The sequence below is a fragment of the Lissotriton helveticus genome, chromosome 7, assembly GCF_964261635.1.
Source record: "Lissotriton helveticus chromosome 7, aLisHel1.1, whole genome shotgun sequence".
In the NCBI taxonomy this organism is placed as follows: domain Eukaryota; kingdom Metazoa; phylum Chordata; class Amphibia; order Caudata; family Salamandridae; genus Lissotriton; species Lissotriton helveticus.
In genome coordinates this window covers 526565586-526588947 of record NC_136068.1, presented here as the reverse complement: position 1 = coordinate 526588947, position 23362 = coordinate 526565586, and the positions used below count along the sequence as shown (strand labels likewise).

At 47.7% G+C, this 23362-nt stretch overlaps 2 protein-coding genes across 2 annotated transcripts in view; both read left to right on the top strand.

Annotated features, from left to right (window-relative positions):
* LOC144769144 (serine protease 33-like) overlaps positions 1 to 23362 on the top strand; it is a 441545-nt gene that overhangs the window by 130281 nt on the left and 287902 nt on the right. The gene's annotated exons all lie outside the window — the stretch shown is intronic.
* Positions 1 to 23362, top strand: part of LOC144767055 (serine protease 33-like) — a 76172-nt gene that overhangs the window by 47374 nt on the left and 5436 nt on the right. Inside the window, exons 3-4 of the mRNA XM_078650687.1 lie at positions 4047 to 4318; positions 20453 to 20622. Coding sequence (XP_078506813.1) covers positions 4047 to 4318; positions 20453 to 20622 — 442 coding nt within the window. The remainder of the gene's footprint in view (positions 1 to 4046; positions 4319 to 20452; positions 20623 to 23362) is intronic.

Here is a 23362-nt window from a genome sequence, read left to right as displayed (position 1 = left end):
CCACCCCTAAACTCCACGCATCCCTGCACACTAAACACCCCTTTCTAAGCCTGAACTGCACTCATTCTGACTCCAAAAACCCATCCTCAGCCCTAAACATCACCCATCCCTGAGCTCCACACAAGTATGTGATTTTAGATTTTTCCTTAATTATCTTTTTCAAAATATTTCCTTGATTTTTTTGATTTATCTGTGCAGTTCTTAAAATTGTCCTTCCTTAAACCGTTTACCGCGGTGATAATTTCGCCGCAGTGTGGGGGGTTCTATTATGTGGGCGGGGCCGCGTCGGCCAACGGACGTGGGCAGCACTACCAAGGTAGTGCTCGCGACGGCCGTTGGCCGACGGCAGCAAGGAAAGGGTTAAACATGGCTTTCTATTAATTGCTTTCCTCTAATGTGGTTTCTTAGTTTTTTATTTTCCATTAATTCACATGCATCACTATATTGCACATGTGCTGGGAACTCCTTTTCCTATATAAATAATCCTTCGTAGTTAAATGTTTAATGCAATTCATTTGTGGCAGTCCTATCCTTCAGAGCTACAGTTGGATCCTCCTTGACCACCTTGTTATTTTGTGTCTAGGTAGAGTGTTTCCCCTGGCCAATGAAAACTTTCTTCACTTTTGGAAATTCTTGCATGTGCCACCCTTTTTACCATGCATGCCATTTCTCCTTACTTCAATCTTTCTATTGTGTTTTTCATCAATATCCTTTATGAATGGACCGAGTGGTGAACCTTTTCAGACACTAATCGCCAGGGACAATTTGAGACTTTACGCAATGGAGCATGGGTCGATAAACCAACAATGTTCACCCTGGTAAAATACTTTACCTTCTGACACAATCTTTTAAGTTCCAATCCACCACTGAAGTACGGCTCTAACCACCCAAGGACCTCTGGTTGGCACTCGCAGGGTGACAGGTAGAAGTCAACAGCAGGGTTCAGTCCAGGTCCAGTTGCCACTGATTAACTGGGTACTCCAGGAAATGGCCTCTTGCAGCTTGTTGTGTTCCTGTAGCCACACAGGAGGCCAGTCAATTGACCCCTGGAGTGCACTTTGCTGTCCTGTGTACAAGAGGGAGCAGGTCCAGTCCTTCAGGGCTCTTCTCAGGTCACAGACAAAAGGTCCTGTCCCCTTCTGATTTTCCACTTTTATGCCTGGCATGAGCCGCTAGGTGGGACTGACTCCTGGCACCTTCCTAAGCAAATGGGTAACATTTCCCAGGCCCGGACTTGTCTACTTTTGCTGTAGTTTCTATTTGCCTTATTGCAAGCAAGCTCAAAATAAAAATGGGATGGCCAAATTCAACTTGTGCTCTGATGGTTGGAAGGTAATGCGGAGAGTGCAACCTGGTAATACTAGTGCTCTCTCACATCTAGGACTAATATCCAGTTTGACGTAGGCACTCTACCCACAACCAATCCAGGGACAGAAGTCTGGTAGGGCAAAAGCGGGGACCCTTAGCAACCAGAAAGTGAATACACAAGAACAATATTGACATCATGTTCTATCTCTTTTATTTGTGTATTTCAAAAGTGTTAAAAGTAGTTCAACAGACCTGACAAAAAGGATTTAAGACGGCTTTGTGAAAAAGGTTGTCTAGGACCCCTATTCTGCAGATCCGGGGTAATTAAGAGGAGTTATCTCTTCCCATTCAGGTCAGAATACAGTTTGCTCCTGGGTGGCATTTCACTCCTTTTTCCCACCTATTGAAGACTGAGCACAGGCTGAGAGCTGGCGGAGGCTAATTAGCCATCTGTCTATTGAGACAGGTAAAACAGTTGTATAACTATTTTATGAGCTGGCCCCATTCCTGAGATAGAGTATTAGTATTTCCTGCTTCCTTATTTTTCTCTATGGGACAACCTGCCTTCCTACAGGGAAAATACATTTTGGGTGCTAACCCCTATAAAGACATGTTAACATTAAGCCTGGGCAGAGCAGGTGTAGTCCCTCTACGCGAAGTTGCACGGAATTGGAAAACGACTCCATGCAACTCCGCTCTGCTTTGCGCCAACCCTCCTCCCAAAGTGATTAAAAGTCATTAAAAAAGCACTTACCTGCCATGGCTGCTTCCTCCTTGCCATGGCCGCTCTCCATCCTCTGCCTCGCTGTCGTTCTTCTTAAATAACCCCTACGTTTTGCGTCTTGTGCATGCGCACTCGCAAGACATACAACGTAGGAGTTATCAGTGAAGGACCGCGAGGAGGAGGAAGGAGAGCGGCCATGGAAAAGAGGAGGCAGCCACAGCAGGTAAGTGCCTTTTTAAATACTTTTAATCAGTTTGGGAGGGTGGAGGGGCTGGATAACTACGCTCTGCCAAGTAGTCATAGTTTTGCCTAAACTGCATTTGCAACGGAAAGCGGAGTAGGCAAAACTTTGTAAACTACGCTGGCGGAGTGTAGTTACCCGACCGGGGTTAGTTAACATTACATTTATACATGTACTACTTTTAAATGCCATGCACCTGCCATGTGCACTATGAGGTCTACATACGGGTGGTATAATCATTAAGATGAACGGTTTGACTTGTTAAAAGGGGTTTATTTTGACAAGTGCATGTTTTGCATTGTCACAGGCTACATGGATAGAGCTAAGCATGTGCGCACTGCCAGTATTGTAGATGTCACAATAAATGCTGCAGTGTACTAGTTGTATTTAACATTTAGGCCTTGGATGCATTTTGTACCACATACTAGGGACTTATAGGCAAGTTAAATATTCCAGTTAAGTGCTTTGCAATTTGTCCAAGTTAAAAGGGGGAGCACAGACACTTTACTATTGGATAGCAGGGGTGCACAGAGTTCCAAATCCAGTAAAACCAATAGGATAAGAAATCTGAGGGGCCATCAAACAAAAGATGGTAATTTCCTACAGTTGCTATAAGAAAAGTATCAATTTTTAAAAAGTAAATTTGCTGGGACCATCTTGTATCCAATTTTATGAAGCGAGTAAACGTCCTTCTATAATCAGCACGGCTTGGATGCACCTTTTGCGTCCACACAATGTATTCAGGTATTTCTCTCATTATTGTGTAGGGAGGACGCGTGCAAATAAGGGCAAGCCTTGCCTCTGGTATATTGCTGGTGTTGGCGCACAAGGCAATGAGGATTGCCAAAGTCAATAGTTGTAGGTTTCATTCCTAACGGATTAGGTATAAGCACATTAAAGCAGGAAAGGCAATGGAAGATGGGCTGATTTGGAGGCCCCCTTACTTTTCATACAGTCTGTTTTTAATTTTTATTTGGAATAAAGGTTGGGAGGCAGGTAAGCCTCCATTAAAGCCCTCCTTTATTTTTTATGACTTTGAACGTAGGAATGTCTCTAATAAAGGCGCCCTTGCCACCCGACTTTCTTATGACCTAGAAATAAGAAGATAATGGCAATTACATCTAGGAGGACTTCAGTACAGTCTGTCTTTCAGCTCTATAAATGATTGTTCCATGTGGCACTTATGAGAAAAAACTAGGACGGAAGGGTAGAACCATAGGTGGAGATATGGAGATATGAGAAGGTGGTGGGTAGGAGAAACAATGAGCACTTAGGAAAAAGAGGGTAGAGGGAAGGGAAATTAGAAAAACAGAGGGAAAAGAGGGTTTTACAAATCTGTTTGCTAAGCTGTAAATCTCAGGTGTGTGGTAAAATCTGTAAATAGCACAACTGTGTAATGAGATTCAGTACTCTGTAATGAATAACTAACTCCACCAAAATTGTACCCTAATCTAGAAATGAGATCTTATTGTTAATGTTAGGCAACGGGACAGCATGGTGGCACGGAGTGCATGTGTGCCAGGAGGTGGGAAGAAGACACCATAGCTGGATGGATGTGGTGAAATATGTGGTTGTAGATTTCATTAACCAGCTGAAGAAATGTGCAGCATACACATGTCAAACCACACCTCTAGTGCTCAACTATTGTCATTTGACCAGATTCCCAAATGACCCAGACCTTCACTTCATATTGTTAGTAGTGTTTTATTAATAATTGATGTGATATTAGCTTCTCTCCACCATGCTGGCTAACTCTTGTTATCTTTCATGTAGGAACTATGCCCAGTCCTCCTACACTGTCTGCCTTGGAATGTACCAGCTTTCGAACTCCAACCCTAACTCGCAGTGCTCTACAGTCCAGCAGATCATCGTCAATTCTCTCTACAGTTCTGAAGGAGGTCCTGGGGACATCCTGCTGCTGGAGCTGACAAACACAGTGGCCTTCACTGATTTCATCCTGCCCATCTGCCTGCCAGCCTCGTCAGTCACATTCCCATCTGGTTTAAACTGCTGGGTCACCGGCTGGGGAACCATTGGCTCTGACAGTGAGTGTTGTTCGTAGATGACCACGTAATCGCTTTTTTGGTGGTGTTAGCAATGTTAAGACATACGCAACAGTTTTTTTTTTTCTTGGAGAAAGTTTACAATGCAGACTGGTTTGGTGTGTAACTTCCCATTCATTACAATGCAGCCTTTTGGTGTTGCAGGGATGTTACTTTCCGTCAATCTAACCCATTCTCATGGGTCTTCATTTCTTTTTTAGGAGCTCCTACCCTGGGGCAGGAAACTGACCAGTAGCAGTCTAAGTTGGCTATCTGTTGTGGCAGCTATGTGTTTAGAGTTTGAGAGGTAGCCAGTGCTGTGAATTTAGAATAGGTTTGTAGTAGCTAGAGTTGGTTTCTAAGGCTTCAGACTGCTGTAGAGAGGATACGCTTTCAGGAGAAGGTCTACTGACTCTCTCGCTCGCCCTTCCTGAGAAAAGGGTGGGGCTGGAGAAGAAGAGAGATGCACAGACCCCTTCTAGCTCTTCCTCCTCAGTATGGCTAGCAGAGCTTAAGCATTTCTGTCTTTACCCAACCAGCAGATATAAACAGCATCCATCTAGTCATTGAAGAATCCATGAAGCATCCAGGAAGCCCTAACCAATGGCTACCATTCCCCCCCTTAGAACTGATTACTAGCTGCATTTTAAAAATTGTAAATCAAGCGTAAAAGTGTATTTTGTCACATGTTACTGGGCTTGGCAACTCTCTTACCGCTTTCTCACGCTCTTGACCCCGTTCTGCCCCGGCATTGTGCCGTTTGCGTGGAGGGTCGTTGAACTGAGTGTGGAAAAAGGGCAAGCAGGTCAGATCGGTTACCCCTTTTCAAGGTTTGCCCGGCGATAGCCGCCTCTCACTCAACTCAAGGTTACCAAATGAAGAGGCAGGCGCTGGAGACTGGAAGGCAGGAAACAGGAGTTTATTCCGACGGAGCAGAACACGTCAAATCAGACAACAGGGTATCTTCTCGAGGTGCTCTAACCGCATCTCTGAGGCCTGGCCTCTTATACACAAGTTTATGGCTTTATTACATTTATGACATCCGTGGTATTGCTTTGAAGTACGAAAAAGGCATCGTTGGAATCCCCGGTTCAGGCCCGTTCTCACACATATCTACAGTAGGGGGTCCCCACCCAAATCTCAGCATGATGGCTATCGCGCAGCGGGACATTCCGCTGGGAACAGGAATGCGGGCGATCGGTCGGATCTAGGGGTGTGAAGGCATTGATTAATCCCCGTTCCTTTGATGTAAGGCGAGGTCCTACTGTAGGGGGCAATAAACTGCATCTGTTGGGCAAGGTGATGGCCTGGGATCAGGCCGGACAATTGGGCAGGGAGGAAGAGGTTATCAAAAGGGCCTGTAGATGAAAGAGTGAGAGGGTTCAGCACGGGATGTGGCTCGGAGGCAGGGTCGCGCTGGAGGTGCGTTTATTGGCCCAGGCAGGAGAGACCGGGGGCTGTCGGTGCGCGGGGGATGCTTGCGAGGCCGGGGGGTGAGGGGGAGAGACGCGCTGGCTATTGGCAGTGGGCAGAGAGACCATGGTTTTCAAAAAAATGGTTGCTGCTGTAAGTGTGCGTGAGTCTGAAAGGGGACAAGATGGCGCCAATAATGTTGACATCGCAAACCAGATTTTAACAGTCCTCCCTTTTCAACATATCTAGCCATTTTGTCTAGTCGATATCGATCTTCATTAAATCCTTAACCTCAACATCGTACAATGCTCTCATGCGTTCCTTGTCAAAGTCCAGAGTCTTTGGGCAGATACAGTTTGCACATAGTGAGCACAAAGGCGGCAGGCATTGAATTCCTAGGCAGAACCCACATAACACAACAATGGGTATCAGTATAATTGTAAACAACCTCCACCCCCAGTTCTTTACAGTACTCCAGAACCATCCGCCAAGCGACCATTCTTCTTGTTCCTGGTGGACTTCTGAGGAAAGTCTGTGGGATGTTCGATGGCTTTGTACACTGAGGGTGAATTGTCCGGTATATAGGTGCAGCAGCTAGACCCTATGATGCGGCATGCCCCTCCACGATCTGCTAGAACCACATCTAGAACAAGGCCGTTCTGAAGGGCCACCAAGCGGACCGCTTGAAGCTCGGCCCTGTTATTTGTGAGGATGCCAGCTGTAATGTTCATGGTTGTTTCAACTGCCTGGGTCAAATGTCGGATGGCACGTCTGTTTGCCATTGGACCCCAGAGTGGAACAAGTCCCTTCATTGCGTCCAGGAACTGTGCTCCGGCAGTCGGCTTGTTCAATGTCTCTCTCTTGTTTTTGCCGGTGGTGGTTTGCAGATGCCACATAGGTCGGAGGAAGGATGAAGGCAATGTAGCAGGTACCTCCCCAGCCTTTTGGGAGCCAGGTGTAGGCTTTCGTACCGCAGACAAAGTACATGTTTGGAGAAGTGACAAAAGAGGTTGGGTCAGTAGTGTCCAAGGTTCTGGTGATGTTGCAGGCACTGTGACCTACAAATTGTGTCCCGAGGCCTTCGATGCATACAAGGCCCGAGACATTGACAACAGATAGGGCCACAGTCAGGGTGGCTGCTGTTCGTTTCCGGAGGTAGGAGAAGGTAGGTCTGGCCGGATTGTTGAACACCTGCATTTCGACACGTTCTTTGGCTGGGATGTCCAAGTGAACAGAGGTATTGGACGTCAGTGGGCAAAGGGTGCAGCCGCTTTTTTTGTTTTGTTCAGCCAGACCCCTTGATAAAAGTGTGACATGGTTTCACTGGAGATTGTCTTATCTCTGTAGCTCTCTTGCAGGAGAATCAACCAGGCGAGGCAGGAGCCATGAACAGAGAATGGTGAGGGGATGAAAGGGATGGAATGTCCAGTGGCATGCGGAAGCAACCCGCAGATCCAGCAGTTGGTAGCATTGGCAGCAAGGTTGTGCTGGTGCAAAAGTTGTACAAAGGAGTTATTCCAAAACTCCTTACTTCTTTCTCGGAGTTGAGGTGAGAGAGAGATCAGGTGGTGTTCCTTCACGGTGACAGGTAGTACAGTGGCTAGAAGTGTCTCATGTGCTGGTGAGATTTCTTCCAAGATCCAGAGGGTGGTCATGAGGAGGAGGCAGAAGAGGGGGGTAACAAAGAAGGCAATAGTCTTTGAACTGTGCATTTTGTCAGTCTTTGGATTTCTGTAGTGGGTCTTTGGATATCCGGTCGCTTCCACCATCTTCAAGTCGGGTGCTTCCATCATCTTCGTATCGGGCGCTTCCATCATCTTCAAGGGGGCTCGGTAGTGGGCAGAACCACAAACTTTGTTTGGCTTCTCTCCTGGCGACCTTAGTAGCGTTAGGCCACTGCTCTGAGAATATAAACTTAGTCAGTGGTCTATTTAGCCGAAGCTCCCTCCTTTCGTCGCAGGTTGTACCCTTCTCTGGATGGCACAGTGGGGTCGGGATATGTTGCCAGGTCAAGCGCGTCTGTTTCCGGGTAGCAGCTCAGGGGTGGTCGATCTTTGTTCAGGAGCTCTTCTTGCGTGGTCACGCCTTCGGTTGTTGTCGGATTCGACGAGATCTTCTTGCAGTGGTGTGCGTGCAGCCAATTGCGCTTTCCCTCCACTCGAAGAGCTGTTCGGGTGGTGATCAAAACTTGCCAGGGGCCCGTCCAGCAGGGTTCCAGACTCTTCTCCCGCTGGAAGTTCCGAATTAGGACGAAATCTCCAGGCTGGATGGTATGTCCGGGGCCCCTGGAAGCATCGGGGATGGCCTGCAGCACCTGATGATGAATACCAGACAGCGTTTTAGTTAGGTTATACAGATAGTCAGACATTAGGACGTCCGGGACGTCGTGAATAGATGTCGGTTTGGGTGCAGACCAGATACTCATGGGTCGGCCAAAAACGACCTCGTAAGGGGTCAAGTGGTGTTTGGTGGGGGTGGAACGCATTGACAGCAATGCCAGGGGAAGAGCATCTGGCCATTTTAGTCCTGTGGTAGCCACTATTTTTGCAAGTTTTAGTTTCAATGTGGTGTTGTCGCTCGACCAGTCCAGCAGATTGGGGGTGAAAAACTGCGTGGAATTTCTGTCGTACCCCCAGCCCCTTCAGGATAAGCTGGATAACCTCGGCTACAAAATGGGGGCCATTGTCACTCCATAAAATACGACAAAGGCCGTAGCGAGGGAAGAACTCTTTCAGTAGTACTTTTGCAGTGGCAATGGCAGTGTTGTAACGCGTCGGGTAGGCTTCCACCCATTTACTAAAAGCGCATACAACAACAAGTACATACTTCAGTCCTTGACATCTCTCTAACTGGATATAGTCCATCTGTAGGACTTCAAATGGATGGTTGGGGACCCCAAACCCTCCCCGGGGTACGACAGTTCCTTTCCCAGGGTTGTGTTGCTGGCAGACTAGACATTGCTGGACTAATCGTTTGGCTGAGTCTGCAATTCTATCGTTATGTCAAATTCGGGAGACAAGTTCGGTCATAGGGGCAGATCCTATGTGTGCAGGGGAATGAGCCATAGTCCGTATGGGGATCAGATACGAGTTGGGTAGCAACCATTTGTTCGTGTCTTTTGTCCGCCAGCAGCCTTCATCGTCTTTTAATCCCACCCGTGCCCATTCAGTCAATTCGTGTGGTGAGCTGGCCATTTGGATGTCTCTAATAGTTTCCCTAGTGTCCATCCATTTTTCTGCTTGTGACCTAGTCACGTACATGTGAGTCGTCGTCCTATTCTCAGCTGTGGTTCGGGCAGTGATGTCGGCCAGTGCATTTCCCTGTCCAATGATGTCTGTCACCTTTTTGTGTGCTTGGCATTTGATTACAGCAAGTCGTTTGGGGAGGAGAACCGCTTCAGTCAGAGCGGAGACTAGATCTCCGTGCAGGATGGGCGTGCCATGAGATGTCAGAAATCCCCTCTCCTTCCATAAGAGCCCAAAATGATGAACCACCCCGAAGGCATACTGGCTGTCCGTGTAAATGTTTGCTGCTGTCCCCTTTGCTAGGATACATGCTCGTGTGAGGGCAATCAGTTCTGCCACCTGTGCGGATCGTTGCGTGATGCGGGCGGTTTCAGCTATAGTTCGGGCTGTGGTAACTGCATAGGCAGCTGAGGTGGTGCCGTCGGCGAGTTTAATGCAAGAGCCGTCTACCCATAGCTCTCCGTCAGGGTTTGGGAAGGCAGTGTCTCGGAGGTCAACTCTACTCCTAGTCTGTTCGTCCGTGAGGGTCACACAGTCATGTATCGGGGGGACATTTGGGTCATTTTCGGGCAGAGGCAACAAGGTGGCTGGGTTCAGCGTGGTGCATCTTTTCAGCGTGATGTGGGGTGCAAGCAGAGTCAGTTCGTATCCAGTCAGTCGTGCGCTAGTCAGGTGTTGCGTCTTAGTCTGGTTCAGGAGGGTGTCAACAGCATGGGGCACTAATACCGTGAGGGAATTAGAGAGTACGATCCCCTCACTTTGTCGGATAGAGACAGCAGCGGCAGCTACGGCTCGAAGGCAGGCAGGCAAGGCTCTTGCTACGGGGTCAAGAGTGGCAGAGAAATAGGCACATGGTCGTTGCTTGGGGCCGATGGTTTGAGTCAGGACAGACAAAGCGCATCCCTCCCTTTCGTGAGTGTAGAGAGAGAAGGGTTTGGTATAATCGGGGGTTCCTAGTACTGGTGCAGAACAAAGGGCGTCTCGAAGTTCTTTGAAGGAGGATTGGCATTCGGGGGTCCAAGGGAGCGGGAAGGGGACATCTTTAGCTAGTAGAGAAAGCAGTGGCTTTACAATGAGGCTGAAGTTTGGCAACCACTGCCGGCAGAAGGAGGTGAGGCCTACCAGGGAGCGGACTTGTTTCTGGGTCTTTGGGACAGGGGTTTCTAGAATGGCCTGAATTCGATCGGGTGTAAGCTTTCTCCCATCTTTGGACAAGAGGTGGCCTAGGTAGGTGACCTGGGGTTGGCAGAATTGCAACTTCTTCTTGGAGACCTTGTGGCCATTTTCCGCAAGGAAGTGCAGGAGTTGGACAGTGGTAGTGACTGCAAGTGGAGTGGCGTTGGCCGCCAAAAGGATATCATCGACGTATTGTATCAACACCACTCCATCCGGCAGCTGAACGGCGTCCAGCTGTCTCTTGAGGGCATGGCTATAGATGCTGGGACTTTCTGTGTAACCTTGGGGAGCTCTACAAAATCTATATGAGCGGGATTTTAACGTGAAGCCGAAAAGGTAGCGGCTGTCTGGGTGGATGGGGATGGAGAAGAATGCATTCTTGAGATCGATTACAGTGAAGGTGGTGGCTGTGGAAGGAATCAGAGTCAGAACGGTGGTGATATCCGAGACTACGGGGTACTGAGGTACAACCACTTTGTTGACCTCTCGAAGGTCGATGATGAAGCGGTACGCTTTCTCATCTCCCTCACCCTGCTTCTTTACAATGGGTAGGATAGGGCTGTTGCAAATATTGCTGACTACTTCCTCTACCACTCCTGCCTCTACCAAGGACTGAATTATCTTTACCAATGACTTCTCACCTTCGGGCGATATCCGATACTGTGGGAGTTTTGGGAGTATCGCATCTTGGCGAACAGTTATGTGCACAGGGTCAATCATCATGCGTCCTACGTCAGCGTCAGTTTTGGCCCACAGATACAGATGTAGAGAGTCGAGTAAGGATGAGTCGGCGTCAGAGATAGAGAACATGTGTCGTAAGGGATAAGGTCTGAGCAGAGTCGGGTTATCGTACAGAATGACTCGAACTACGTCCTTTGAACACCTAATAGTAGCTCGGAAATGCTTCAGTAAGTCAAGTTCCATAATGGCATCGGGGGTGTTGGAGGAAAGCAGAAACGTCATGTCAGTGGGGTTACTGTCCAAGTCGAAGGAGATTGGCGCGGACAAGGGATTAGTGGAGGGCGTTCCATCAAAACCTATTGATGTTATGTGTGAGCCAGACAAGGGTGCCCTTGGAATCAGTCGTTTAGATAACGCACTACGTGTCGCGCCAGTGTCTACCAGGAATGGAGACTTTGTACCTAGGACCTTAGCGGTGACATAAGGACCTTGCTGGTCAACATGTAGCTCGACTGGATCCCTCCCTTGCCCTTGGCAGTCCTATGTGAAGTCGCGGGCATCGTCACAGTCAGCCTGCTGGCATTGGTTCTGTCGGGGGCGGTCAAATGTGTTCGGTCTGCCTGGTCTGTCATTGCTAGCGTCGTTTGTGTGCCCTCGTCCCTGTCCTCTATTTTTCGGCCCATCAGCTACGTCTTTTGTGTCTCTATTTTTGTACATTTCTAACAGGACCGGACACTGGGACTTCCAATGCCCAAATCCCTTGCAGCACGCACACTGGCTGTAGTCAATGTCTGTCCGTCCAGCATAGGGCGCGGGGGTACGGTCTTTAGGGGGTGGATTTCTAGGGGCAGTCGACTGGTAGTGTCCTTTGTACGGTTCCCTACCTATCGTCGCTCCTTGCAATTGAGCGATCATTACTCGTTCTTTCAAGTCCTTTTTCTTTCTCTCAGTCGCTTTGTCGTTCTCATTCTTTTGTCGTTTGTAGTATTGAGCCATCTGAAGGATAGCCGCGGGTTTGGAGGCAGCCCAACTACTTTCACTAGTCTGCAGTTTCTGCGAGACTTCTGGAGTCAGGCCCTTTACGTAATTCTGGACGAATAAGTGATGTCCGGTTGCAGAGGTCATGTCCTGGCCGCTGTAATCGGAGAACGCCATTTCGAACCTGGAAAAGTATTCTGATACGTCTTCCTGGGGTTTCTGGCAGCAGGCCGTTACTATCGACCAGTCCACCTTCTTTTCTGGGACTATGGTTTTGAGTTTTTGTACGATTTTGTCTGGCAGGTCTAGAATTGATTTCAAAGGTTTCTGTCCGGGCTCTCGTTGCTTGTCTATGCCATCGAGTTGTGACCAGGTATGTCCGAACAGCTCAAGGTGGTCCACTTTCCGGATTAGCTTCCACACGTCAGCTGATAGACATAGCCCGAAAAACAAGTCGATGTCCGCTAGGGTCATAATCGTCGACCCCAAGGCGGTACCTAATTCTGTGTAGAAGGCAGTGGGGTTCTTTTGTAGATCAGGCAAGGACTTTCGAAAAGTCAGGATGTCTTGCCGATCCCTGGGTTGGTAGACCCAGTTGTACAGTACCCTCCCCCTCGCATCTTGGTGGTTAATATCGTCGTGTGTTCCCTGTCCTCGTGAGGGGACCCAATAAGGGGCTGCTTCTCTTATCGGCATCATGGTGTTAGTTCCCTCGGTTTGAGGTACAGTCGCTACAGGGGTCGTGGTGCTAGCTTCTAATCTTTGTTCAGTGAGGTGGCGGGAGACTTCAAGCGTGCGCATGAAGAGGTCCGTCACATCACACTCACCTTCGTCTCCAATGTCGACTTTTCTATACAGAGTCGTTAGGCTTTCAGGACCTTTGGCTTGGTACCGATCTTCATAAGCATTAAGGGTGTGGTAACAGAAACGTGTAACAGTGTCGTTTGTGGTTATTGGCATACGAATTGCATATATCTGTTACGTAATCTTCGCTTTCTTTCCGTTCCACTAACGTCTTTACGATTTTATCAATCCCTGCTCGTTCATTCTTACTCAATCGATTTAATCTAGCGGAGTCTTTCTTCTCAGTGTCGGGGTCATCTACTGTTGCTGCTTGCGCTGCGCTGAGTACAAGGGGCTCGGCCGGCGCGGAGGCCGTGAGGACCGAGGCTCTGGTACCGCTCTCATCTGTGCTTGGGGGTTGCATGCGTTGCACTAGGGGTTGGGAATGGGTGTATGGAGGGGGCATGTAGATGATCGGGGGACCTAGCAGTAGATCATCGTTCGCTCGCTGCTTCGAAGGTAGCTCAGGGTAAAGCTTGGCGGGGGTTCTAACGGGACATTGGCTTGATGTTTCAGATTCTTGTTTTAGTTTAGCTTCCTCTCTTTCTTTTATTTCTTCTTTCAACTTGTTCGCGGCTAAATGAGCTGCTTTTCGTAATTCTTTTTCTAGTCTGACTTCATTTCTTTTCTTTCGCTGTTCTGTTTCTTTGCGCCACATGCCAAAACTATCAAGCATAGTGGGCGTTGTTTTATGGTTACGAAGGGCTGTTTCCAGCACGCTTATTTTAGTATCATCGAAGGATCCTATCAGTGGCCACTGACTTTCCTGATCCTTTTTAGTATATTTATGCCATAACTTACTATAAGCTACGGCGACTAGTCCATACTTTAAAAACATATCCTTATTAGGGGTGCCTTCCAGAGGAGCCGGATGATCCACCTCTAATAAGCGGTCCGGGCTGAACCAACTACTGAACAATGGGGAGAAGATAGGCATGACGGGTTACAATGGGGACAAAAGTCTGCACTACCTATCCTTCACTACTTTGCGAAGACTAGGCAATATTTCTATTCTACAGTATTCGCAAATAGGGAATACCCAAAGAGAGAACTAATTCCAAACAGTCAATGTTCGGACAAACAATCAATCAATCAAATGAGGAATAAAATAGGCGCGACGGGTTACAACGGGGGCAAAAGCCTGCGCTACCTACCCTTCACTATCTGCAAAGAGAGAGGGAAATTCCTGTTCCTCCCCGTTTGTAGGCAGAGAAGATCCTTTCAGAGAACCAATTTCGAACAGTTAATGCTCGAACAAACAATCAATCAATGGAGAGGGAAGTAGGCGCGACGGGTTAGAACGGGGGCAAAAGCCTGCGCTACCTACCCTTCACTATCTGCAAAGGGAGAATACTCCTATCCTTCCCCGTTTGTAGACAGAGAATCTCTCAGAACCAAACAATCAAATGCGTAATACTAGTATTTTCCAAGACAATCAAACAATCAATTCGCAATTCGTCATGTTACATGACCTTACCCGGACCGCATGGACAGTTTCTCGTCTTCCGCTTCCAGCGCCTGACCGTCCTCTATTCTCCGTAATTGCTGTGGCACTCCTGATGGTTCCCAGTCAGGACCGTAGATCACTCGAGAGAGGTCTGTTCGGAACCGGTGAAGTTCAGATGATCGGCTGCCAGACGAGGGTCTATCGGGCAGAAGCTCTTTCCCGATCGTTGCAGTCGTTCACACTGTCGTTGGGACCTCTCCCACTGGATCCACGTGTCGCTGATGGGCCCCACGTTTGGGACGCCAATTGTGGAAAAAGGGCAAGCAGGTCAGATCGGTTACCCCTTTTCAAGGTTTGCCCGGCGATAGCCGCCTCTCACTCAACTCAAGGTTACCAAATGAAGAGGCAGGCGCTGGAGACTGGAAGGCAGGAAACAGGAGTTTATTCCGACGGAGCAGAACACGTCAAATCAGACAACAGGGTATCTTCTCGAGGTGCTCTAACCGCATCTCTGAGGCCTGGCCTCTTATACACAAGTTTATGGCTTTATTACATTTATGACATCCGTGGTATTGCTTTGAAGTACAAAAAAGGCATCGTTGGAATCCCCGGTTCAGGCCCGTTCTCACACATATCTACAGTAGGGGGTCCCCACCCAAATCTCAGCATGATGGGTATCGCGCAGCGGGACATTCCGCTGGGAACAGGAATGCGGGCGATCGGTCCGATCTAGGGGTGTGAAGGCATTGATTAATCCCCATTCCTTTGATGTAAGGTGAGGTCCTACTGTAGGGGGCAATAAACTGCATCTGTTGGGCTAGGTGATGGCCTGGGATCAGGCCGGACAATCGGGCAGGGAGGAAGAGGTTATCAAAAGGGCCGGTAGATGAAAGAGTGAGAGGGTTCAGCACGGGATGTGGCTCGGAGGCAGGGTCGCGCTGGAGGTGCGTTTATTGGCCCAGGCAGGAGAGACCGGGGGCTGTCTGTGCGCGGGGGATGCTTGCGAGGCCGGGGGGTGAGGGGGAGAGACGCGCTGGCTATTGGCAGTGGGCAGAGAGACCATGGTTTTCAAAAAAATGGTTGCTGCTGTAAGTGTGCGTGAGTCTGAAAGGGGACAAGATGGCGCAGATAATGTTGACATCGCAAACCAGATTTTAACATGAGTGCCACTTCTTGCCCCTTACACCACTTCCGCCCTGCTTCTACACCTTGCAGGTTAGCGGTCCAGTGCTTCACTTTAATGGCGGCCTGGCGGAAGCGCAGCGGACGAGCGCAGCGGGAGCGCCGACTTCGCGCCGAAGTTGCGCCTAAGGTAAGCCCATCTGCGCCCGTCCGCGGCCGGCTGCGTCCAGCGGCCACGCATAAGGTCCGTCGCTTCACCTATTCTTTTCATGAGCTTTACTCCCTCCAACGCCCTGGGCCCCTTGACCCCCGCGCCGTCGGCATTGCTCAAGCCTGTGGCATTTTTGTATCTCACTGCTCCCACCCTAATTCCTCAGATTTACCTGCCCCCACCTCTTGTAACTACTCTGTTCCCTTGTCACCTGTGGACGGTTTACCAGCATCCCATCTCATTTCTGTTGTTTACCTCAATACTCGCTCGCTACCCAAACATCAACTTGAAGTCTTTCAACTTCTACATAATAGTAATATCGATATTCTCCTCCTTTCCGAGACGTGGCTAACAGACGACTCCACCCCTGACACTCTCGCTGCCATCCCCTCGGGCTACTACATCTTACAGTCCAACAGGGTGACGAGCAGAATGGGTGGGGGGGTTGCTGCTATTATCCGCTCTCAATTCCACTTCAAAAACTTGGCAATTACCCCATTCCAAACACTGATATCCTCACGCTGAAATTCACCTCCCCCAAATTTTCTTTCATATGCGTCCTTGTTTATCGTCCTCCTGATAATATGCCTCTCTTTTCCTTACAGTTCGGCGACCTAGTTTCCCAGTTAGTTATTAATTCTGCAAAAATCCTTATCATTGGTGATTTTAATTATTGGCCACTGGACCCTCTGGGAAAGCAGTCTGTCTGCTGAATTCACAGATTTGCTACATGGCCTAAACTGTAAACAGCACATTTCAGTAGCTACCCACACTAAAGGTCACATTCTCGACCAAGTCTGGACGGCCAATCTCGACATCTCCCCTTCCTTAGTTTACCCCAGTTTCTGGTCGGATCACTTTTTTATTTCTTTCTCACTGAAACTTACTCTGCCCACTCGTCCTCCATCCACTACCAACTTCACGGCACGCAACTGGAAGCGAGCCGATATTCCTCATTTTCATTCTATTCGGTCTACTACAACCCCCAGGGACATGACCCTGATAAATACTCAAACAGCCATCCTTGATCAATGGTTGACACAGGCGAGCGATGTGGTTGCCCCGATGAGATCTATTAAAACCAAACGCCCGCATGATGCTCAGCGCTGGTTTACAGACAAACTTAAAATGGACAAATTAGGCACTCAGACAAGCTGAGCGCCGGTGGAGGCGCAACTATGATCCCCTACAAAAAATTGTCTTTACTGACCTTCTAAAACTGTACAAAAAATCCATTCTATCTGCCAAATCCCTCTATTTCTCCCAGGAAATCCTCAGCTCAGCATCTAAAACTAAGGACATCTTTTCAATCGTAGAAGAACTCTCCCTGCCTGACCGTGTTACTGCACAACCTCAACCCTCACAGGCTCTTTGTGATTCCCTTAATTCGTATTTTATTGATAAGATTACCTCCATCAAAAATAATATCTCCTCCCCTCCCTCATCCTTGGCTTGTCCCTTACCTCCCATGAACCCTTGTTGTCTGCACGAATTCCCTCCCATATCCCAATCTGAATTCACCTCCCTATTACATGCGGTCAGCTCAGGCTCCCCCAATGACTGCTGTCCCCCTTAAATTTTTAAAGCAGCTTTCTTGGCCTGTCCGGGTCCCCCGCTAGCTCTCCTTAACAATTCACTCGCTACAGGCTCTGTCCCCGATGCTTTCAAACAAGCAGTTGTTGTACCTATACTCAAAAAGCCTGGTGCTGATCCATCTGTTCTGAGCAACTATCGGCCGATCTCCCTCCTCCCCTATCTGGGGAAAGTTTTGGAGACTTATGTCACCCGATGCCTCAGTGCGTTCATTGAAAAATCCTCTTTTCTTGATGACCAGCAGGCCGGGTTTAGACCAGCCCACTCTACGGAAGCTGTCATCGTGGCCGTAATGGATGCTCTGAGACAAGGTGCCGATAAGAACCTGGCCCAAGCCCTTGATCTATTAGAACTGTCTGCTGCTTTCGACACGGTCGATCACGTCATCTTGATCGACCGTGTCAGAAACGCGGGCATCCAGGGCATGGCCCTAACATGGATCAGTTCCTTTTTGCATCAACGCTCCCAATCGGTTCATCTATCCACCTTCTCTGCCCCCTACTCTTCACTCTCCTGTGGTGTCCCCCAGGGTTCTGCTCTTTCGCCCCTCTTATTTAATCTTTATATGCAACCCCTCTTAGCCTCCCTCCGTCACACCTCTGTTACCATTTTCAATTATGCGGATGACTTGCAGTTAATTTTCCCCATCGACGACTCTTCTTCTTCTTGTACCAACTTCCAATCCACCATGCTTGCCATCTCTGAGTGGATGCATTTTAGCCAGCTGAAGCTCAATCCCAGTAAGACGGAGCTGGTATTGACAGGTGGGTCCTCCAACCCTTGGTGTTCCAGCTTTTGGCCCCAGTCTCTTGGGCCCCCACCCTGTCCCGTCAATACTGTGAGGAGCCTTGGCGTTATTATCTCTAGTGACTTATCCATGAGACCTCAAATTAACGCCGTCACTTCTGCTTGCTTTTACCATCTGCGCAGAATCCGTAAAATCCGAAGGTTCCTCACCATAGAGGTTCTCACACTTGTCATCATGGCCCTTGTCATCTCCCGTATTGACTATGCCAATTCCCTATATGTGGGGATCCCTGCCTACCATCTTCATCGGCTTCAGCTGGTGCAAAACCAGGCGGCCAGACTGGCCTTTCAACAGCCTAAGCACCAACATGTCTCGCCCCTGCTGAGGAGACTGCATTGGCTCCCGGTAGCCTCTCGATGCATTTTCAAACTGGTCTGTACTGTTTTTAAGTCACTCCTTGCCCTTGCCCCAGCCTTCACTTCCTTCAGCCTCAAACGTCACATTCCCCTAAGGAATCTCCGGTCTTCGGCCCACAATCTTTTAATTGTCCCCAGATTCAAACGGAAAAAAACATGGTGGCTCCTGCTTTTCCTTTCTTGGCCCCTCAACCTGTAACTCCCTTCCCTCTACTATACGACTCTGCCCCGATTACACCCGCTTTCGCAAACTTCTTAAAACCCATCTCTTCCAGCTAGCCTATGACTAAACCTTACTGCCTAACCTCCCTGCTTTGTCTATGAGCGCCATGAAACTGACTGGTGACCGTGCGCGGTAAAAATTCTTTTAACATAACAACAACATAACATAGAAAGCAACCTCCTTCTTCTGGGGATATTTGATTTACATAGTGGTCCTAATCTGTCCGGCTCTTGTGCCCAATCCGAAAGAAGTAAAGCCAGGCTCAGGCCAGCCAGAGAGCAAGGCCTTCAATCAGGAATGTTGACCATAGTAGGACCCGGCTTCCTTGGACTATACATGTGCTGACCCTGGGCTGGAACAGATCCAGTGGGAGGTTTACACAGATCAGCTGTGTCTATGCGAGATGTACGCCCTTAATAAAGAGGCCTGGCCTAAGCCCATTCCTCCCCAAGTCCATCTCCTGCCCACGAGTAGTGCTGAGCCTCAGTACAGGGAATGTTTGAGGGATTCCGAGAGGACAGTGATTTTCCTGGGGACATTTTTGAAGATGCACCACAGTTTCATGGTCTCCCTTCGGCTCAGTCACTACAGAAGTATGCCAGGAAAACAACAGGGTAGCCAGTCCAGGGCATCCTGTAAACACCCTAACAAGGAAGAGGTGCCAGTGATGAGCACTGAGGAGAGATAGAAACCAACTTACTCTTCTCCTCCCTGAATGAAGCCATGGGTGCCCCCCCCCCGAGACCGAATACTGGCAGTGAAAAAGTAATCTGGTCAATGCACACGCTACAGGTCGATGGACTAACTGTATTCACAATGAAGGCTCTTAAATTCAGTGGTGGGATCAAAATATGGTTTTCCTTTTCACAATACAAATGTTGTGGTCTGTTTGTGGGTATAGACGCTCTTCATTCTGAGGAGTTGTAGAGGGAAGAAAGCAACTGCATTTTTTTATGCATGCACTGAAATTTCATGTGCTTATTTTAGCATTCAGCTTGCAGGAGCGGCCTGTGCAGGTAAGAGCGGTGGGCCGTGAGGTGGGTATTTGACAGACAACGATGAGGGAAAAACTCATTGTCGAATCCCCCTCACACCCTGCTCCACCACTCTTACCTGCGTGGTCCACTCCTGTCAGCTTGTTATCTGAGGCCACAAAACAACTGGGAGTTCTTTCATATCATGAGTCTCCTGGAAATTAGGTCAAACAATACTGTGGTACACTAATCAAGGGTGGCGAGAACTGTTTGAAAGGAAGAAGGATAAAGTGTGAAGTCATTAATACTTAGATTCGCAAAACAACAGTAGTATAGAAACTAAGGCGGGATGGCGATGCAAGAGTTCATCATGATGATCTACCGGTCTGCACTAGTATGAATGGGTAGTTCTACAAACTACATTAAAGGAGTAAGCGGCGGGGTAAATTTGCTGGATTTTTATTATCAATTTGACTTACCATTCTCGCTGACCAAATTCAGTTCACCAGGGTTATGGGTCACATCTGCGGCCTTAACTTTCAGAGCCAAGTGGTCTTTGATGGGCAAGCCTATCATTTATTTTAATTTTATATATTTTACAGTTTTATATAGCGCAAACTTGACCCGAAGGTATCGGGTATTGGAGCTAGATCTGATTCCTCTCATGGTCTTGTAATTAAATATGGACTTAGATCTGCGTCTTAAATTTTCATTGTTCAGATCTATCCCAAAGTCAAGGTAACCATTCTAGATTCCAACCACCTTCTCCGATGTACTGACTCCCGATTAGGCTGGAGTGACAGAAGTTGCTGGCATGATGGCTTAGAATGCATGAAGTTGCTTAGTCTTTCTGAGACTGTTTTCTCTTTAAGGAAGCACTAATTCTAATTTTGGTTTGCAACTAAAGTACCTTACAACTGTGTTTTGAATACACTAAATCCCACTTTATGAATTATGTACATTGCTCACGCGGGTGAATTATCTCAGTGCAAGTCAGGACAAGTTAAAGGATTATCTGAGCCTGTTCTGCATCATCAAAAACAAATTGTCTATTACTATTTCCACAGTTCCTCTCCCATCGCCCCAAACTCTGCAGGAAGTGATGGTCCCAATCATTGACACATCAACCTGTGATGACCTCTACCATATCGGTTCAGATGTGAGCCTAACTCTACCCATAATCCTCAATGACATGATTTGCGCTGGCTATGAGGCTGGAGGAAAAGACTCTTGCCAGGTGAGTGGCTTTGAAGTATCTGAGTGCTGCCAAGCAGGGTAATGGAAATCTGTCCTGAGGCTAAATCATAATAGTAAGCAGTCTGGTACAAGGTTGGGTTTAATTTTTCCCAGTTAATATTTGCACTGAAATCCCCATGTGAGCGTTAGATTTTTCGTTCCCAAAAAAAGAAACCTGATTTGTTTTTTTACGATATGTTCCTTTCATTGCCATATTTTAAAATAAACGGAATTCTTTGGGCAACACTAGTGATCATTTCAAACTGTGAGTTCCAAATTATTAATACTAATAATACAACAAAAAATTGAAACTGGTTCTCTCGTTTTCCCTGTTGCATCTATATGGCATTTCTAAATGTGTCCATTCTGAGCAGCAAAAGGCAAAACTCAAGTGTTTACCAAAGCTTTAGAGGGATAGGTCTTCTGTGTCCGTCTGGTGCGAGTCCGAGCAGATCTTTGTCAAATTTTACTTGTTTTGTTCAGCCAAGAAGTCTCTGTGTGAACCAAAGGATGTTCAGGTGAATGGTTTACGTTGAGTGCTTGCAGTGCGAACACCAGGCGAGGGAATATAGGAAGCAGTTGGATCGGTGCCTAATTTGTAAAACAATAAGCCCCGGGGCCCAAAGTTTTGCTCAAAATGTAAGAATATCCTTACTTCCCCTCCCCCCATGCCTCGTTCATACACCCCCCCCCCCCGGCTGATCTCTCCTGCAGACTTTTTCATCCCTGCATTCACCATTTGCCACTAGTGTTCTGCTTTTCACTTCTTTTTCTTTCTTTCTTTCTTTCTTTTTTGCTGTTTTTCTGTTTTTCTTCTTTCTTCTTTTTTCTTTTTTTTTTTCTTTTTTGCTGTTCTTTTTGCTGTTTTTCTGTTCTTTCTTTCTTGCTTTCTTTCTTTCTTTAAGGCAAGAGCAAAGTGGGCAATTACTCAGGGCCCTCCACCTTCTAAAGGAGCCCCTTGGGAAAGTGAACTTTCCCCTTATCTACTGCCTATTTCTGGATAAAAACATTCCTTTTCTCTCCCTTACTCTAAATGCATCTCTCTTTGCCTTTGATCGCCTTAGGGATTTTGGGGTCCTGGGTAGGGGCACATTAATTTTTGGTTTTATGAACCATTTGTAATATTTTAAAATTATTGGAATTATGAACTTCCTCTTTATATGGGCCAGGCATATTTCAACAGTTTTGAGTGACCTACTTCTGCAATGTTTGGCATCATGTGGGCTTGAATTAGCAGGAAATGGGTAATACAATTCAAAGTTGTTTCCAACAAAAGCCCTCAAAATATGTGTTGCCTATGCATCTGAGGGAAAGTGCCTTACAAAAAAAAATGCATCTGTCCTTGTGTAACGTCACTGGTGCTCATGTAAAGCACTCTGATACCTAATCCCTTCAGGTCAAGATCGCGCTATATAAAATTCAAGAAAAAAAAGTCTGATTAAGAAATGTGCCAGCTCCTAAAAATGAGTGCTCGAGGGCCCAGGTTGTAAGCAGTGGCTTAAATTAAGCACTGCTAGATGTAACCGGACACTACTTGTATCTGTTTTGCGGTGCACCAGCCTCATTGGCCACTCTGAACATGGTTCTGGGGCATGCAGGAGGCATCTCTCAAATGGAGAGGTAAATTCTGTGAATAGAGATTATGAGGCTCCCATGGAGTCTGACTGAGCAGTGCGAAAGCATGAGAGGATAGGAAACTCCACAGGAAGCGGAAACCGGAGGAAAGGAAGTGTGCTTTGGTCATTACATCTGCGTTTTACCCAAGAGACTCTTATGATTTCCAGCGCATCAGGCGATGAGGCTTATCGTCATTAAAAGTCGGAAAACTTCACCCAGAATGCCAAAAATTATATAGTTCTAATAAAATATAGCACTATATAAAAAGTGGCGATTTGCATTCACCCATCAGCATTATTGTAGGAAATTTCTTAAAATGCCCTGCAGATATTACATGGGTAATTTTGCCACTGATTTCAGTGCTGTCCCATTCCGACTCCCTATGGACCTTGGACCTGACCTGTCCAGCTCCTGCTGTGGGAATCCTGATTTATAATAAATATTCTTGTTGCAGTCTTCGCTCGCTCTCTCGCTAGCACTCATGCTTTACTTTGTTTGAAAGATTTTAGGGCTCACTGCATGCTAGCTTGGACACAGTCTGCTTTGGTGCTGCATATGTTCCAATTCTGGAGAACCTTCATTGATACTCCTTCCCTACACTGATAGGAACATGAGTCTGTTTTAAATAGTTGTCTTCTCCAACCTCTTCTGTGTAACAGTCCACTTCAATCTACAGAAGACTAAATTTGCAGCTTTGAGCTGGAAAACAGTCTTTACAACGCATGCCTAGGCACCCGTGCCATTTCCCCACAAGCTGAACAAAGCTTGCCATAATCACGCATATGCGTGGTTAAGGCAGTAGGCGTTCTAGCTGCCTGAGCGGGTGGGTGGGGAGAGGAACTGGAAGGCATGCGGCAGGAAGGACTGGGAGACGGCTTGGTAAGCTGGGCTAGGGCCGGTGGTAGGTGGGAGTAGGTTTATGGGATGGGGCTGGTTTTAGGGCTTGGAGTCGGTAGGGGTAGTCTTTAGGGCAGGGGGGCACATTTTATGGCTCAGGGCAGGGGGTGAAGGGGCTGTTTTCAGGGCTGGGGCTAGTATTTCCTGCTCATGGCGGGGGTACTTGCGGTGGTAGTTTTTTTTTTGGGGCTATGGGGCTGGGTTTTAGGGTTCAGGGTAAGGGGTTG